A 17,154-nucleotide genomic window follows, 5' to 3' on the forward strand; every position below is an offset into this window, starting at 1 on the left:
ATCCAAGATAGTGTATGTCAGCGAATTTGCAGTGTTCATATCACATTTCACCCATCGCTTCTCAGAACTACTGCCCTCTTCTCCCCACCCCCTACCTCATCTCGTCAGCCCCACTCCTTTGGGAGCAAACAATTCAGAGAAAACTGAGTGAATGGAAGCTGAAGGCTGAGTGATCTCAAGCTCCTTCAAACAACTCTTGGAAATATTCTGCAAGCAAACCTATTCTTGAACAAACTTATAATCTCTTCTGCGTTGACAACAACAGAAAATTTTAATTACAAAGTACCTCATTCTGCAAAACTCCATGCAATATTCTTTCAGTGAATAAATTGTTAATCAATTATATCACATGTTTATTTCAATTCATTTTTCTCTGTTAGGTGTCATAAGAAAAGAGGATAGCCGGACAGCAAGCAGAAACTTTGAGAAGGACAAACAACTCATTTATTTGGCATTTTGTGTTTGCTGGAAGCACAGAAAGACTTCAAAGCGAACTAAAAATGAGCAAGTCAGAGATCTCCTAAAGCCTAGCTTATTTTCATTTAATAAATGATGGTTAAATCTACACCTAAAACTCCACTTTATAATAATAATCGTTATTCGTGTCACAGTAGGCTTACATGAACACTGCAATGAAATTACAGTGAAAATTCCCCAGCTGAAACATTTGCAACTGTTCCTGTACAATTCTGCTCACAACCTCAATGAGGACTGATAGCTAAAACTGCAATTCACAAATGTTTGAAAGGATGGTCTCTGTGGTCATTCTATACTTCAGGTATACAATTTACATTAATGTTACATTTGAACTAGACCTTCTGACCATGTGGTGTTTGCCACTACACTCGTAAGTCATGTCACCACCAGTGGGCACCACAAGGCAGAAACTGTCAGAGCAGTCATGACACTGACATCTTCGTTCAGTTTGACTTCATGCTTCTTTTTTTTGTCTTTTGGATCAGAAGTTCCCAGGCAGCAGTAAAATATGGTGTGACATGCTGCTGGTGGGATTAGAGTTTTAACTGTTGCTCAATAGGTTGCACTCTCATCTGAGAGGTAAAACGTTGTGGGTTCAAGTGTCACTCCAGGGACTTGAGCACAAATTCTAGGCTGACACTCCTTTTCTTTGGCTGCCCCTTAAGGTTGAGGATGACTTGCTTCCACTCCGGGGGTGGCTGAATAGATCAATCCTGGAACTGCAGTGGCGGCACGGTGACGCAGTGATTAGCGCAGCTGCCTACGGTGCTGAGGACCTTGATTTGATCCCAACCCCGGGTCACTGTCTGTGTGGAGTTTTCACATTATCCCCATGTCTGCGTGAGTTTCACCCCCACGACCCAAAGGTGTGCAGGTTAGGTGGATTGGCCCTTAATTGGAAAATAAAACCCTGGAACTGCGGACTTTGCCACAGGTGGGGCAGGTGGTGATCGATGAGGCAGATGGGAGGGACAATTTGGATTCTGTACCCTATTTCCAATGCTTACGCTTGGCAAGGTTGTCCATAAGGGTCCTGATGTTCCAGGTCCCAATATTCAATCGGGTGGATGGGATGAGGTTGGGTTGAGCGATGCCTGTGCGTGGATTCTTTTAATGTGGGTGGCCGTTGCAAACCAACCACCAGGCGGTTCCAACGGAGCGAGGTCCTGGGCCCAATGGCAAGGCAACCAGTCTCTGCTGCAGGACAGGGACCAGCAAACACTCATCATCCATGAGTCACATGCCTGTCTGTCAGCGACATCATGTTTGAAGTGCGATATCGCTCTCGGCGCACAGCCGGCTGTGGTGATCTCCGATGCTCTTTTCTGCTCCCTCGACGCTCTCTCTCCTCTCGCGGCTCCTTCTGGGACTTTTGAAGGCACTGTTTGCCCCCATCCAGGTCGGGACCTCAGTGCTCCCTCACCCCCTTTGCACACCCAATCCAACCTCATCCCACCCACCCAAAAGGGTGCTGCACTGCCATAAAAGCAAATTACTGCGGATGCTGGAATCTGAAACCAAAAGAGAAAATGCTGAAAAATCTCTGCAGGCCTGGCGGCATCTGTAGGGGGAAAAAAGAGCTAACGTTTCGAGTCTAGATGGCCCTTTGTCCAAAGAGTGCTATCTACCCTTGCAGGTGGATCAAAGAAATCTCTGGACACTCTTTTGCAGATGATCAGATGAATTTTCTAAAATGTCCTGGGATCAATACTCAGCCCTCAAACAACATCATATAAAACATCATCTGGTCATCACGGTGTTGTTATAGTGGTGTCTTGCTGTGTGCCAACAGGGTGCCGTGTTTGCTACATTGCGGCAATGAGTGCAGTCGAAGAGTACTTCATTGGGATGTCCCAGTATGGTGGAAGGTGCGACATAAATGCAAGTGTTTATTTGAATTGTGTGTAACACTGATTGGTCAATGGCCCTCTCAGATTGAGGGGGCAGTCCTGGTGACATTCGAGGGTGCCTAGTCCCACCTTTCCTTTCACCTTTGGTCCAATTGAAATGGCCAGAGCCCAGTGTTATTTATTGTTGTTATTTTTTGGCCGTATATTTTACATAAATGACCCATTCATTGATTCAGTCCAGATGAATCCGCCAATGTGGAGCGTTCAGTTAGCGAGCTCTGATTGGGTAAATTTGGGAGTGATGTCATTGAACCAGGGCGAAGCCACGCCTCTGTGCTGTGAGTGGTGGAAACAGGGCGTTGTGATTGGCTAGGGGAAATGTCAATCAGTGAAATTGTATCCATCCCGCGCGGCCGCGATGTGGAGACAGAAATTGACGCAGAAATTGATGAGGGGATGAGCTGTGAGCAGCTGGAGTGAGGCTTCGCTGCTGCAATCAAGGGGCTTTTATACAGAACATTTATTATTTTTTAAAGTTGCAGGATTTTGTTCTCCCCTTTACAACAAAAAAAATGGTGCAACAGACAAAGAGTTCGGAAAGTAAAACCAGCAGCAAGAGCTGTAGGGAGGCGGCAGATAGCGGCATCAGTGACATGAGCGCAGCTTCCAGCCCCAATCCAGGCTTCTCCGCTCATTGTGGGGAAGCTCCCTGGACCAGTGCCTCTGTCAAAGCCGAGGAGGAGGCGAGCTGCAACCCAGACTGGTGCAAAACCCCTACCGGCCACATCAAAAGGCCCATGAACGCTTTCATGGTCTGGTCCCAGATCGAGAGGAAAAAGATCATGGAGCAAGTCCCCGACATGCACAACGCCGAGATCTCCAAGCGCCTGGGGAAGAAGTGGAAAATGCTGAAGGACAATGAAAAGACCCCGTTCATCAGAGAGGCGGAGCGCCTGAGGCTGAAGCATATGGCAGATTATCCCGATTACAAATACCGACCCAGAAAGAAAATCAGGTCCGAGTCCGGAGCAGGAGCCGAGGAGAAAAGCTGCAGAAAGGAGGTGAAATCTTTCAAGAAGCACAGCCGACCTCAGAAGGCGAAACTACACCTGGAGAGGTCCAAGGCGAAGAAAGCGAAGATAGTGAGAGTGGCGGAGTGTGCGGACTCGCAGTCCGAGTCGGAGCCGGAGCCGGAGCCGGCCAGTCCTTACAATCCGGATTGCAATGACAGTGACGGCTCCTGCACGGATGTCTCGGGTTATTCCAGCAAGGACACCAGGCTGCCTTCTCCCGACCCCAAGCGAAGCGCCCAACTGACGGCCGCTGTCTCCATGTCCACCCGTTCGATCCCGGGGAGACCCCCGGAGGAATCTGACCATGAACTCTTACTTTTCGACTTGAGTTTGAATGTGGCGGCCGGCGCTGAGCTGCTGGAGCTGAGCGCGGCTGGAGCGGGGAACCTATCACTGGACAAGGACATTGACCCACTGACCAGCGGCTCCAGCCCCGTCTCCCACTTCGAATTCCCAGATTACGGCACCCCGGAGGTGCGGAAAATGATCTCAGGAGACTGGCTGGAGATTGAATCCAACATTTCCTATTAGAAATAGCGGTTCCCGGGGAAATGCATCTCCTCCGAGGGATATTTTAGATTACAAAGGATGGACCGACTCGAATATATTGGATGCAAATCTTATCTTGGGGGAAGCGAGGCTGCCTCCTCTTATAATCAACCTTTCCTCTGGCAAGTGGGAGTTGATCTTATCAGGGTGCTTTAGAGAAACGGCATTACTGGTTGTCACTGATGATGACGAGCACAATTAGTCAATGGAAGTGAAGAATTTCCTAATTTTAGTGATTGATGAAAAAGGTAGCAGAGAATATTATTGAATGTGACTGGTGGGTGGGTGGGGGGGGAGTTAAACAAAATCCCAATTTAGAATCTGAAGGGGCTGGGGCGAAATAATAAATCGGTCAATAAAAAGGTTTATAAGGAACTGAAGGAATAGGTGACCCCAGAAATGTTTATCCTCGTTGGGCTGAGAAAAAAAATAAGTTTAGGATAACAAGGTTACAGCTGTAGTATCATGTGGTTTGTGCAGTGATTATGGAAAAGAGCGATAATAACTCATTGTGGTTCTAGTTTTACGAGTTAGTGTCATGTTGCTGGTTTTAGACCGTTTACGCTACACAAGTAGATTCATTTGGGGGCGCGCCGCCCTCGATCCAGATCAAATGTGAATTTACAAATGGGGTGGGGGTGGGGGGGTTGAAGGGCTTTTATAGTGTTGGCCTTGCCGTTAGCCTGTTTAGAAAGCAACTAATAAAGTATTGATTATAAACTGATTTTTTTGTTATGTATTGAGACGAGCTGGTTACAAAACGAAAATGTGCAGACTGATATATCTTGTTTAAAATGTGTCTAAATGGTTTGCGGATTTACATGAGCTGGGTTGTAAGGATATTACAATATGAATACAATTAATGTGGAACTTTTAGTGAATACCTAGATGAAGTTGAGGAAGAAATAGAGTTTTATTGTGCCAATTTATTACAGTGTATCTATTATGACAGGGATGATTCTGAAGAAACTAAACTAACACGCTGTGGTCTATCAGTACCTCAATAAATCTTCGTGGCATTCTGAAGTCGAAGAATTGTGATTGCTCGGAGCTGATTGACACACAACGTAGCTTTCTGTATTCAGTTTAAAGACGAACATTCGTCTCAATGGGCTTTAGATCATTGTACAAAACTACTGTGAATTTGAAACCCTATGATTAGTCTCAGCTTCTTACCGCTCAGGACTATAGAATCCAGAGAATGGGATTGCCACCTTCAGGGTTTCTCTGAGCTTTTATGGTTAAGCTTGCTTTGGAGGCAATGGTGCCGAACGCCATAGCATTCCCTCAGGTTTTGTCGTGTCTGACTCTGTGTTGGTCGTCAAGCATTCACATTGGATTCTAAATTAAAGGTTTACAGGGAGGTCTTACTAAAGGAAGTATAATTTCCTGCATTATGCACAGTGTAAAATCCAGTACAGTTTTGTGGTACTGAAAATGTTCAATGCCCACCATTATTACTCCACTCGTTAAATCATTTACTCTAAGAATTGTGCTGGCGGTGGCGCAGTGGTAGCACTGCAGTCTCACGGTGCCGAGGTTCCAGGTTCGATCCCGGCTCTGGGTCACTGTCCGTGTGGAGTTTGCACATTCTCCCCGTGTTTGCGTGGGTTTCGCCCCCACAACCCAAAGATGTGCAGGTTAGGTGGATTGAACACTCTAAATTGCCCCTTAATTGGAAAAAATAAATTGGGTACTCTAAATATTTTTAAAAAAGAATTGTGTTGGGTTATTTATTTGAGAATCATCAATCAAAAAGGGAGGGGCCATTTTTGTTTCATTTATAATCGATGCAGCACAATCGAAGGCCCCATGAACGCAGCAAAACAAAACAATCTTCCTTTTTCTGTAGCCCAGCAACAAGGTGGATTTTAATATTTCTCAAATGGAAGAAAAGGCACACGCTTATTGTTTGATTTATGCTATCCTTGAGTCAAGTTATGGTGCATAAATTTTAAATTAAACAACAAAACAGATGTTTCTTATCTTGAAATAATTGTAAGGTTTTATTTTAATTTGTGGGAAAAGATAAGATATTGAAAGGATGTTTCAATGCTTTGAAATTTTAAAACACAGCCCATAAAGGGGGAAAATAAAAGGAATATTGTTTCTGCTGTGTGCCAGCTTGGCAATGCTGTAACATGGATCTGTTATCATCAGTACCATTTCATTCATCTGTACAGCATGCTCAGCAGGTATTGTATCATAGGGTTTCCTTCTTACTAGGAAGTGAATGGGAGTGGGAAGCTGAGTGCCATGATACTGCCGATTGGACCTTTTGCCGGAGTCTGGTACAATGTCAACTTCCATGCAAACTATAGAAAAAGAAAACGAACAGACGTCCCTAAACTGGAGATAGATGCACAAAGGGATGATCATTTTTCAATTCTGAAAAATTTACAGTACAAGCTATGAAAGTACCCATCTTGTAAAAACATTTCAACAAATCATCATTTGGAGTAACTGCTTTTGCAAGCTGGTATTGTTCAGTTTTTCAAATTTAAATTACTCTAATGCAATATTTAGATATTTGCAGGTTTGCATTGTGAAGATTACTGGTCACAGACAATTAGAGGACAATTTGACCAAAAACACAGGGCCTAAAGGAAGCAATGTCAGCAGTGAATTGGAATGATGTTGTAATACTTCCTGAGTTTTCCCCTTTTTTGAAATGTAATTCTTTCCTCCGATTGTAACAAAAAATGAGTAGTCATTTTTATATGGAATTATTGCAACATCACTCCAATTCAATGTGATGAAATGGTTATCCGTCCAGTAGTCTTCATAGGTAACAATGTCACATTGTACCAGCCTGTGGAAGTCAAAAGGTTCCATCGAACTGCATTTTGTGTTAATGGTTTAGAACTCTATCCAAAGACCAGCACATCATTCCTCAAACAACTGGCCTAAAATGGGACCATGCTCATTGATTTCAGGAAAAAAGCCTTTATATTGTGAATTTTCTGATGTGATTTTATTTTAATCCAAATATTTCCAATACCAGCATTTTTTAGTTAACTGGTTGGTTCTGTGTGGATTTTAATTTATTTTTGCAGGGTGTGCTTGTTTAACTGCATGCATGTGTATAAGTATGTATAGAAATATGGTCGCACATGTATATGTGTACCAGTGTATGTAGGTATATTTATACATTATAGCTTGACTGTTTAGACTTATTTTAAAAAGAAAATTGTGATAGATTAAAACTAGTACCTTTTTTAACTAGCCTACATGTGCTCCAGGGCCAAAATGATTCAATGTTCAGGGGAAATAGACAGCTCAGAGGATTAAAAGGTCAGTCTCGAGGCTCCCTACCACAAAAGATTTAGGCTGCTATCCCAAAGTAGGGAAATTAATAAAGGTTGCCTCTCAATGTTGATCGAAAAGTTGGCTAAATTGGCTTGGAGAACACCTCTGTGTAGCAAAGAGCCTGTTTTTAGACTGTTACAACAAATGGCATTATTTGGATTCTTCCATATGTCTCTCCCATAAGTTGTGGAATTTATTTCTAGTACCTCGATCTCTTCAGTTGCACAAATACATTGTGGATGCAACAAACATCTTCCATGATGACTTTGTTGGTTGTGACTTCTAGTTCAAAAGTATGTTTGTTTAGGTTCTGCACTCCAGACAATTTTCCAAATATAAAACTTCTGCAATATGTCAGTTTGCATGAAAGTTATACCAGATTTTAAGTTGGCTGAATATTCAGTGGGGGGGGCGGAATGAAAATATCACCCCATGTAATAATATTGCAAATATTAGTCAAATGATTTGAAAAATATAATGATCTTGTCCATGATTAAACCTTTCTTATCACGTCTGATTAACAAAATTAGTTCAGCATCGCAATTTAACTGCTTGTTTGGAAGATTATTGGCTAACCTATGTAAAAAAAAAAAAAAAAAACCCTCAAAAGTAATTAATTAAACATAGATTCCCAAACTGCATCAAGCTTGACAGTTGCCGAACCTTGTTTCATATATGGGGAAAAGATTGGAGTGTGCGATGAATTCTATTATTTTCACATTGAAGGATGGGTGCTAATTTAAACTTGTGGTGATTTGTTTAATTGAGATATGTGATTGGGTTGCTATTACACATCTCTCTTGATTCTAGCTAAAATTAAGGAGTTCTGTAATGGGCGGCTGATCTGATATTGTCTTGTTAGCACTATTGCCAAAAGATTACCCCTCACCCCCATGGTCTTTCTGAGAACCAGGATGGGCTAAATGGCCTTTTTCTTTGCTGACATTTCTATATTTCTAAGCACCAGACGTGATCTAGATTGCCTCAAATGATCTCTGACTAGAAGGTAGATTCTCGAACAATCACTTGCTTCAGTAAATGGGAATTGTGTCCCATTTAAAATAACTTTTAAAATAGAAAGCTCATGTGTAGACCAGTTGAAATAGATGCTATTGAAACAAATGAACTGTACAACAACATGGCAAAATATAAGTAAAATGCCATGAAAAATATTTGATTAGAAATACTGTCATGATTACCATATATCTTTGGAAAATAATAGAAGTTCAAGTTTTAGTTGTGGCTTATTCTTTAGTATGATTGCTCCATGTGGGTTGTATTACAAAAATATTTCCATTTGTTACACTTAGAAACTTTTAAAATGAGACTGCGTGATATTTCTGATGCAGACATTGCCAGTGATCCCCATGGACTCTTAAATGCTATGGTGCAACTGTGTTGGCTTCTTTTTCTGACACAGTGATGTAATTGTAGACAGAAGTATTCTGTTGCTAGCTCTTCCTGTACTAGAGACAATAGGCTGAAACTGTGAAGAATATGTTTTTGACAAGGTGTTCTTGCCCATTAGAGGTACTGAGAACAAAATGATTCTTTACATGTGTAGGCGCATCCCACTAAGTAAAAATCTAGTATTTCCATTTATTGACAGAAGGATGTTTTAATACTGCAGTGTTGGTACTATCATACCACTGGTGTGTTTGGTCTTAAGAAAGCCTATGTCACCCCATATGCCTAAAAATAGAAGTAATGTACATGGCTTCAGTGAATTTTTGCAAAAAATAAGTCACCAAATGACTTTACTGTTCTGTACTTCTGAAAAACCTGAGTGCCAGTACAATGCCTTTTTTCTGTCTGCCAACACAGGGTTCAAATTTAGCTGTCTGTTTTGACTGGCGCGAATTTATGCCAAATTCTATTGTGTGAGCAAGTGTGAACTAAATTCAGTAAAAACTGTCAGTCAGTCACTGAGGAGACTGGACCAACTAGATTGCTGAAGGGGCTTGAATCCAAGGGTGCCTATCCAAGAATATTTATTGAAATATTTATTGTCAGGTATGATCTTCCTATTTGCAGATGCAGGTGTGAAAGGTTATTGCTGCTGATACAGCATTGAGTTTGGCAACAATATAGACGGATTGAGTTTATTCATTCATTAATTAAACCTGATAAATCTATACAATTGGATTTATGATTGGATTAGGATGGTCATAAACACAGGTAATTGGTGAACCTGTGCCACCTCCTACTTGAGTAAAACAAACTACTGGGCAGCACGGTGACGCAAATGGTTAGCACGATTGCCTCATGGCGTCGAGTCCCAGGTTCGATCCCGGCTCTGGGTCACTGTCCATGTGGAGTTTGCACATTCTCCGTGTTTGCGTGGGTTCCGCCCCCGCAACCCGAAAGATATGCAGGACAGGTGGATTGGACACGCTAAATTGCCCCATTAATTGGAAAAAATGAATTGGATATTCTAAATTTATTTTTAAAAAGTAAAACAAACTACTTAAAACTTGTGTGAATAGTTCTAAAATGTGTGACCATGACAGAGTGAAATTTCTCAAAATGATTATCTATATTTAATGACTCAACATTGCAAATAGATAATTTGAGGAATGTTTCTCATCCCAATTAGGACTTTTTAGGAAAAGAACATCACTGCCTTAGTAGAACCATTTTGTAAGCCAACTATACAGTTTCAAAGCCCCATAAGATTAGTTTCTTTTGTTTTCAATTCTGATAAAGTGTCCCGATTGATGCTGCGTCAAGCACCAGTACTCTTTTCAAAGTGCTACCTCAAATCAAAAGTTAGAATGGGAGTTAATATGAAACAGTTGGTACATTGAAAAAAAAGCTGTTTATGTATCAGTTGGATAGTTCTTCAAAGTTGACCGGATGATAAATAAAAATTGCGATGATATTTGAATAAGATAATTTCCATTCTAAATCTATACAAAATCATGTTCATTTTGAAATCACAATTTCTTGTTCAATCAGCATTTCAATTATTACTAAACAGGTGCTATATTAAGCAGCAGGAACCTTTTTCATGTTTCCATTTCTGACAAATATGGAAGTAGGTGACTCAAGGGAATTAATGAATAGTTATGGCAAAGATATTCTACCCATTTTACCATGAGTGAATGGGAAGTGTAGGTGCAGGTGACATGATGAAAATGCCTGAGTGACTTATCTTATTAAAATTAATCATATTCACTTGCAGAAATCTTGGCAGTAGGACTTTCATGCCTGCGAATTGAATTGGTAGATAATGGCTCGGTAACGGTGTAGTTTCTGTAAATAACTTCACTTTACCAATGGCATTGTCCTACCCCAGGTATCAAGGCCCCTTCAGTTTTGCTCCTAATGGCTATGTTTGAAGGTTCAAGTTGTGTTTTTACCAATGTTACTAGCATAATGTTTTATCTAGTGGCTTGGGTCATACTGGGGTGCCTCATCCAAGTGAAGGGCATTTTTAACATGAGGCTGCAAAAGACAGGTTGTGATTTGAGCAAGGTGACCTGAACAGACAGGTTAGTTCAACTGCTCCTTTGTCTCATGGAGCAGCACCGATCCCATAAAGTTCAACCAGTAAAACATCCAGTCGTCTTGTGGCTGGTGCTTGTAATTAATGTGCCTTACTGGCAAAAGAAGGAGGCTTCCAATTCTTGGCTTTCATTATCCATAACGCTGATAACAAGATTTATATATGTTTACAGGACCCATCATGACCCTAAATAAATCACACATTTTAAGATATGAAACCAAAATAATCAGGGCACATTTCAACATGGCAATAAGACATACAAAATATTTTCAGTAGTTGCCTATCATTGTAGATTGCCTCACGATAGATACTTTACCTGGAAGACAGTTGCCTCCTAGTTTTGTCAATAAGCTTTATTCGCGTGCATTTATGGGTTGCTTACTGTTAAATTCAAACCCTGCAATAGACTGTTAAACCTCTTCTCAGCTCAGAATTTAAACACAACCGACCTCAGACTGTTTTCTAGACACTTTCTATTTTCATTAATAATTTTCTACAGTAATGTGTAGCAGTACATAATAAAGCTATTGGAGTTTTGCTCCATTCCTCTGTCTTATACTGAGAATGTAACATTCCTGATCTACTTGTCAAAATAAGAATGCAATCATTATAAAAATCTGTATTTAATACATTGTGGTGTGTAGCTGGTTATTATAGTTATTTCTGAACTAATTACTAAATTACCAATTCCTTGCATTTTCTTGTTCAGGGAATTTTAAGCAAAGGGGAAAGGTCCACTGCCCAAGTGATGGATGATAACTTAAAAGGGGTAACTGCCCATTAAACCATCAGAAATAGCCCAGGATAATCCACATATCCAAAGTGTGCAATATGATTGCTGGATGTGGTGGCTTTCATGATGATGTAATTATCTACTAGATATTTTAGCTAACTGGGCATTTGATATTAGAAAGACTTTGTTTTATTCTACTGTGTTGATTTGTCACAATTTTTAATGTTGCGATGGTGTCAATATTTTGGATGTCATGGTATCATGATATATTGGGATGTGTAAACCCGTAAAAACATTGAAAACATCAATTTTGTCTTTATTATGATGGTTCCAAATCATGATAGGTTGCAAAATGGGCACGAAGAAACCCTTAAAATAGGAAAGATTAAATACAGAATGAATGGTGATCTGTTCTATAATATAGTATTACAACTTCTGACACTTTGCTTACCATCAAGATTACTCATTATATTTGTCCTCCAAAGTTGTTAGACTGTGAACGCAATCATACAAGCATTTTTATAGTAAGCTATGCCCTATTCGAGATTATATTGTGGTAGGCATTTTTGACAAACAGTACAGATGCTAGATGGGCCAGCACATCAGCCATTTTGACATTTTCTGTTACAATTCCACCATTTTAAAGATGCTCAGTAAACTATAAGTGAGTGTGTCATGTAACTTGACTGAATCCTTCACAACAGATTGTGAGCATGCAAATTAAATGATGGTTTATTAACATATTGTCAACAAAATTATTTCCATTGAAAAGATAATGTGTTAGGGGTGGTCTTCCTCCTAATTTCTGATCCTGTTTGGTAGCTCTCTATGCTGTACATTTTCCTCCAGACAGGAGATGCGAATGGATTAAATTATGGAGTTGCCCATTGTCAATGCCACTGGATAGTTAGTGGACAGAAGATGTAAAGCAAGTAGAGTGGAAGTTTTTTCCCGTCAGGGTAAAAAAACCTCCTAGTGCCTGAATTTATGACCAGCCTGAGAACTAAAATTAACCTAAATGAGGCAAATAATTGAGACTTTTAATCGCAATAAAAGTTTTGAGTAATATGGTCATTATACAATTTTCCCCTTCAGCTCTTGAAAAGCAAGTTTAAAAAAACTTTCAGGAACAATTGAAAATCACAGCTCTTCATCAACTGTAACAGTTTAAAAAAAAAATTCTGCTTTGTCAACTTTATCTTCTCTCCTGAGGACATGGGACTGTACCTCAGCAAGAAATCCATGTCCAGCAGTGTTGCAGTGCATTGTGTATGGTGGCTAACCGGAGTTGGCCATCATTCATAGCTGAGCATTGGAGTTGAAGGTTGACAGTTTATTTAACTATTTTGGGCATCAATGCCAATCCCAGTCCTGTCCTTACCTGCCATTGAGAGCTTTGGACAGGAACCAGTAGATTAGGAATTCTGGCTGGGGTTTTTTTCCCACTAAATCGGGCAGGGGCCTTCTGCCCGCGATCAGATAATTTGATCAATGGATAAACTTGCTGAGTCATTAAGGATCAGCTTTCTAATTTATCCTGAGCACATTTGATTTTTTTTTTTCTCCTTTTCCTCTTGAAATTCTACTTTCTTTTGCACAACATTGTTTTTTTTAAAGCATTCAATTTCACAAATTATCTGAAAGAGAGGTAGTTTATAATCTAATCCTTTAAGAAAAACTAAAACAAAACATTTATTTCTCTTTTATCATTTGGTTCCCTCGCCCCTTCGTTTTCCTCTTAACTGGGATCAATTTTCAAACACACAAGACTCACCAACAGACTGCTCAAGGTTAGACAAAGAAGGCATTGAGAAGACTACCCAAATTACAAAGAAAATCAAAACTACAAAGGTACAAGCCTATCAGTGGATGTGATATTAGCAGCTAAACTCTTAATACAATCATAGGAAATTCTTTGCTGTTTTAAACAAAAAGAAGTAATTTGCGATTGAAGTCAAATGAATTATTACCTCCATTTGAATAATGGATAAATGAATGTAATACAAATACATTTAAGTGTTCCTCTGCTAATATTACAAATAGTCATGAATACCACTTAAGGATCTGAGCCACAAATGAGCAGAGTTCTAGCACTCTCGAGTTGTTCCATAATACACACGTCCATGGAAAAAGTTAAATTGTCAGGCCATAAGATACTTTCCTATTTCACACTGTTAGTCCAAACACATTCATGGTGATATTATCACTCATAATGGGGAGAAAGGTGGGCAGATATGAATTTACTTGCATATTCTCCAATAGAAATCATGGCATCTACACATCTTTTTATTAACAACCAGGGGCTGGGTTTTACACTCCCCTACTGGTGGGTTTTAAGGCAAGTGGACATGTGAAATCCAGTCCCAGGTTTACAAACTATTTGAAAATACACAAAAGTTTACTTTGCAACAATAGATTTGTTGTTTTTCTACCAACAAAATTGAATAAAACAATATCCAGAAAAGCTCTATCGGCACTTAGTGGCAAGATGATGTAAGCCATGTTTTATCTTTTATTTAATGATGGTTCCATCCCAATACATCAATGTAAAAGAACTGGAATAGTATTCTGCAATGGTACATCACTCTCAACTACTAATTACATTTTAAAGATCCTTTCTGATATAGTTTTGAATTTCGGGGAGATAGGAGTTAATACTTCAGAACAATACAGAGGGATCTGTCTGACATTGAAATGTTTGTATAAAAGATTTTTATGTGTACAGTGTAGACGTCCTTGTATGTTTAGAGGAGAAGTGTTGGTGTGTACTGAGTTATATTGATGTGTTCATAATTTATTTTGTGCCATAATAGATTTTTTAAAAATTTGTAGCAGATATACAATTGAACTGTTATTGAATTTTAAGCCTTTTGTTTGACTTTGAATATCTTTAATAAAATACTGAAAAAATGGAGTCCTTTGGAAAGTAAATGAGCCATATTTTTATGTATGCGTGTGTGTGTATTTTATTTGTATGTGTGTGTATGTATTATATTTACAAAACTTACATTAGAACTAATCCCCAGGAAGAAGGTGGAAGTATTCTTGGGTTTCGATGACTATCCAAAAGCACAAAATTCTGATCAGTTTTGTGGTGGGGAGGCCCACCACTTTGTCAACTCTGTCCCGATGAAGTCTGTGACGGGAAGGATCGTGGATAACCTTCCTGCCTGACCACCAGAGGCCTCAAGTAGGCAATTAATGACCTTGACCCTGGGGAAGACCTGCTGCTGACCAGTTAAGTGCCTCACTGGCACTTAATGCAGTGGGGCCTTACCGAAAAGATGCGATGTGCTGCTCTCACCAGTTCTCCAGCTGAGGGGAGAGATCCCTGTCTCCCACATCAAATTCTGCCCAATGAGGACAAATGTTACAGTGTTAGCAATCTTTTTCTTGTCACCTACAGAGTTGTACCTACATTGATGGAGAAAGTAAATGAACCAATTTTGTATTATCTCATGTAGATTTAGTAGGGATGCCGAGAGCTGAATCAACCATTCCCTAATTCTCTTCATTCAAAGTTGCCTCATTCAGATTATTTGAACATTCATTCTTTGGACTCTACCCAATTTCTATAACTTTGTGTCCCGTAATACATATTGATTGCATAAACCCAACTTTGGCCAGTTGGAGATGATGCTAACCTTTTAAAATAATATTTTTCACATTATGGGACTTGACCCCATTTTCAAAAGATTTGTAGGTATTTTGTATTCACCTTTATAAATAAGAGCAAAACATACCATCACCCTTTGCAGGATGTTATTTATTTACCATTGGTATTGCTAAGCATTTATCTAACATATTAATCATACCTCACTCGCATTCAGCCATAGTGACAAATGCAGTTTATCCACAAATCATTGCCAGACAGGTAGAAAGGTAACTGGCTGACTTACGATTCACATTCAAACACCTGGTCCAGTCAAGTTATCAGATTGCTTTTAATCCACATTTGGACTGGGAAAACCAAATTTGTAATAATACCATGGCAGATAAATTCTTGGAGATGGTCTCTTAGAGCATACATTGAGGAACCAATGAAGGTAGACTGATCGTAACATGATAGAATTCTTAATTAGAATGGAAAGTGAATGGGCTGGATTCTCCAATTTTGTGGCTATGTCCGGAGGAAGCGTCTGGTTTTACGACCAAAAAGTCGGCGTCACCCCCACACCGATGCTCCACCCGGTGGGGGGCTAGCAGGCGCGTCACATAAAGCCCCCAGCTTTACCTGCAAATATGGACGCAGAATGGCCGGGACCATGGCCTTCCCGTACCAGCCTCCCCGAACAGGCGCCGGAATGTGGTGACTAGAGGCTTTTCACAGTAACTTCATTTGAAGCCTACTTGTGACAATAAGCGATTTTCATTTCATTTCATTACATGCGCACGCCGGAGACTTGCGGCAGCCCCCTGTAGCGCCCCTCACCACCCCCGGACCAGCCCCCACCAGTCACCCCAGCCCCTGCCGAAGCTCCCCCTGCCAACGGAACGAATCCCCCCTCCCCTCAACTGTGGCGGCACTGGACACAGTCCGCAGCCGCCATGTGAGGTCCCCGGAAATTGAGTGGACACGTGACCGACACCGTCAGGAAGTCAGCCCACCGGGGCGGAGCATCTGGGGAGGGCCTAGGGTGACGTCCTGAGGCAGTACCAATGGCGTGCGGCGTACTCGATTCTGCCATTTTTGAGGGGGCGGAGCATCTGAAAAATGGCGTCGCCCCCGATTTTGCCGTAAAAACATATTTTCCAGGCAATCGCCGAACGCGATTTTGGCGTCGGCAATCGGAGACTCCTGCCCAATATGTCTGATCTGAAACTAGTGTCCTAAATTTAAACAAAGGAAATTATGGAGATGACTGGTGTAAGTTGGCTAAGATAAATTGAGGAACTTCAGTAAAAGGCATGATGGCGGATAGGCAATGGCTAATATTGAAGGATTAATGTATGCATTGCAACAGTTATACATTCCTTTCTGGCGCAAAACCACAACAGGTAAAACAGCCCAATCATGGTTAACTAAAGAAATTAAGGATGGTATTAGATTCAAAGTGGTGTGACATATTAAGGAAAAGCAGCAAGCCTGAGGATTAGGAGCAGTTAAGAATTCAGCAAAGGAAGGGCAAGAGATTGAATAAGAGGGGAAATAATGAACTTGCAAGGAACATAAAAGCGGACTGCAAAAGCGTCTATCAGTATTTAAAAAGAAAAAGATTAGTGAAGACAAATGAATCGGGAGAATTTATAACAGAAAACAATTAAATGGTTGAGCAATTAAACAACTACTTTTGTTCTGTCTTCATGGAAAAAGGCACAAATAACTTTCCAGAAATGCTGGGAAACAAAGGTTAATTGAGAAGGAGGAAGTGAAGGAAATTAATATTGCTGAAAAATAATGCTGGAGAAATTAATGGGACTGAAAGCTGATCAACCCCCAGGGTCTGATAATCTACATCTCAGGGTACTAAAGGAGGTGGCCATAGAAATAATGGATGCATTCGTTGTCATCTTCCAAAATTCTGTAGATTCTGGAAGAGTCCCGGCAGATTGGAGGTGGCAAATGTAAACCCGCTATTTACAAAAGGGGGAGAGAAAACAGTGAATTACAGACCGGTTAGCCTAACATCAGTAGTAGGGAAAATGCTAGACATT

General features: G+C 40.5%; 1 protein-coding gene across 1 annotated transcript; it reads left to right on the forward strand.

Annotated features, from left to right (window-relative positions):
• Positions 1–2,761: 2,761 nt before the first annotated feature.
• LOC140411260 (transcription factor Sox-12-like) lies at positions 2,762–14,413 on the forward strand. The gene has a single exon (XM_072500386.1). It carries the CDS (start codon positions 2,900–2,902, stop codon positions 3,929–3,931), a length of 1,032 nt encoding a protein of 343 aa, XP_072356487.1. The 5' UTR covers positions 2,762–2,899; the 3' UTR covers positions 3,932–14,413.
• Positions 14,414–17,154: the final 2,741 nt, after the last annotated feature.

The sequence above is a fragment of the Scyliorhinus torazame genome, chromosome 1 (assembly GCF_047496885.1).
Source record: "Scyliorhinus torazame isolate Kashiwa2021f chromosome 1, sScyTor2.1, whole genome shotgun sequence".
Classification (NCBI taxonomy): Eukaryota; Metazoa; Chordata; class Chondrichthyes; order Carcharhiniformes; family Scyliorhinidae; genus Scyliorhinus; species Scyliorhinus torazame.

Excerpts from the sequence above, each read along its gene's own strand:
- LOC140411260 (XM_072500386.1), top strand. The coding sequence starts at position 2,900 with ATGGTGCAACAGACAAAGAGTTCGGAAAGTAAAACCAGCAGCAAGAGC.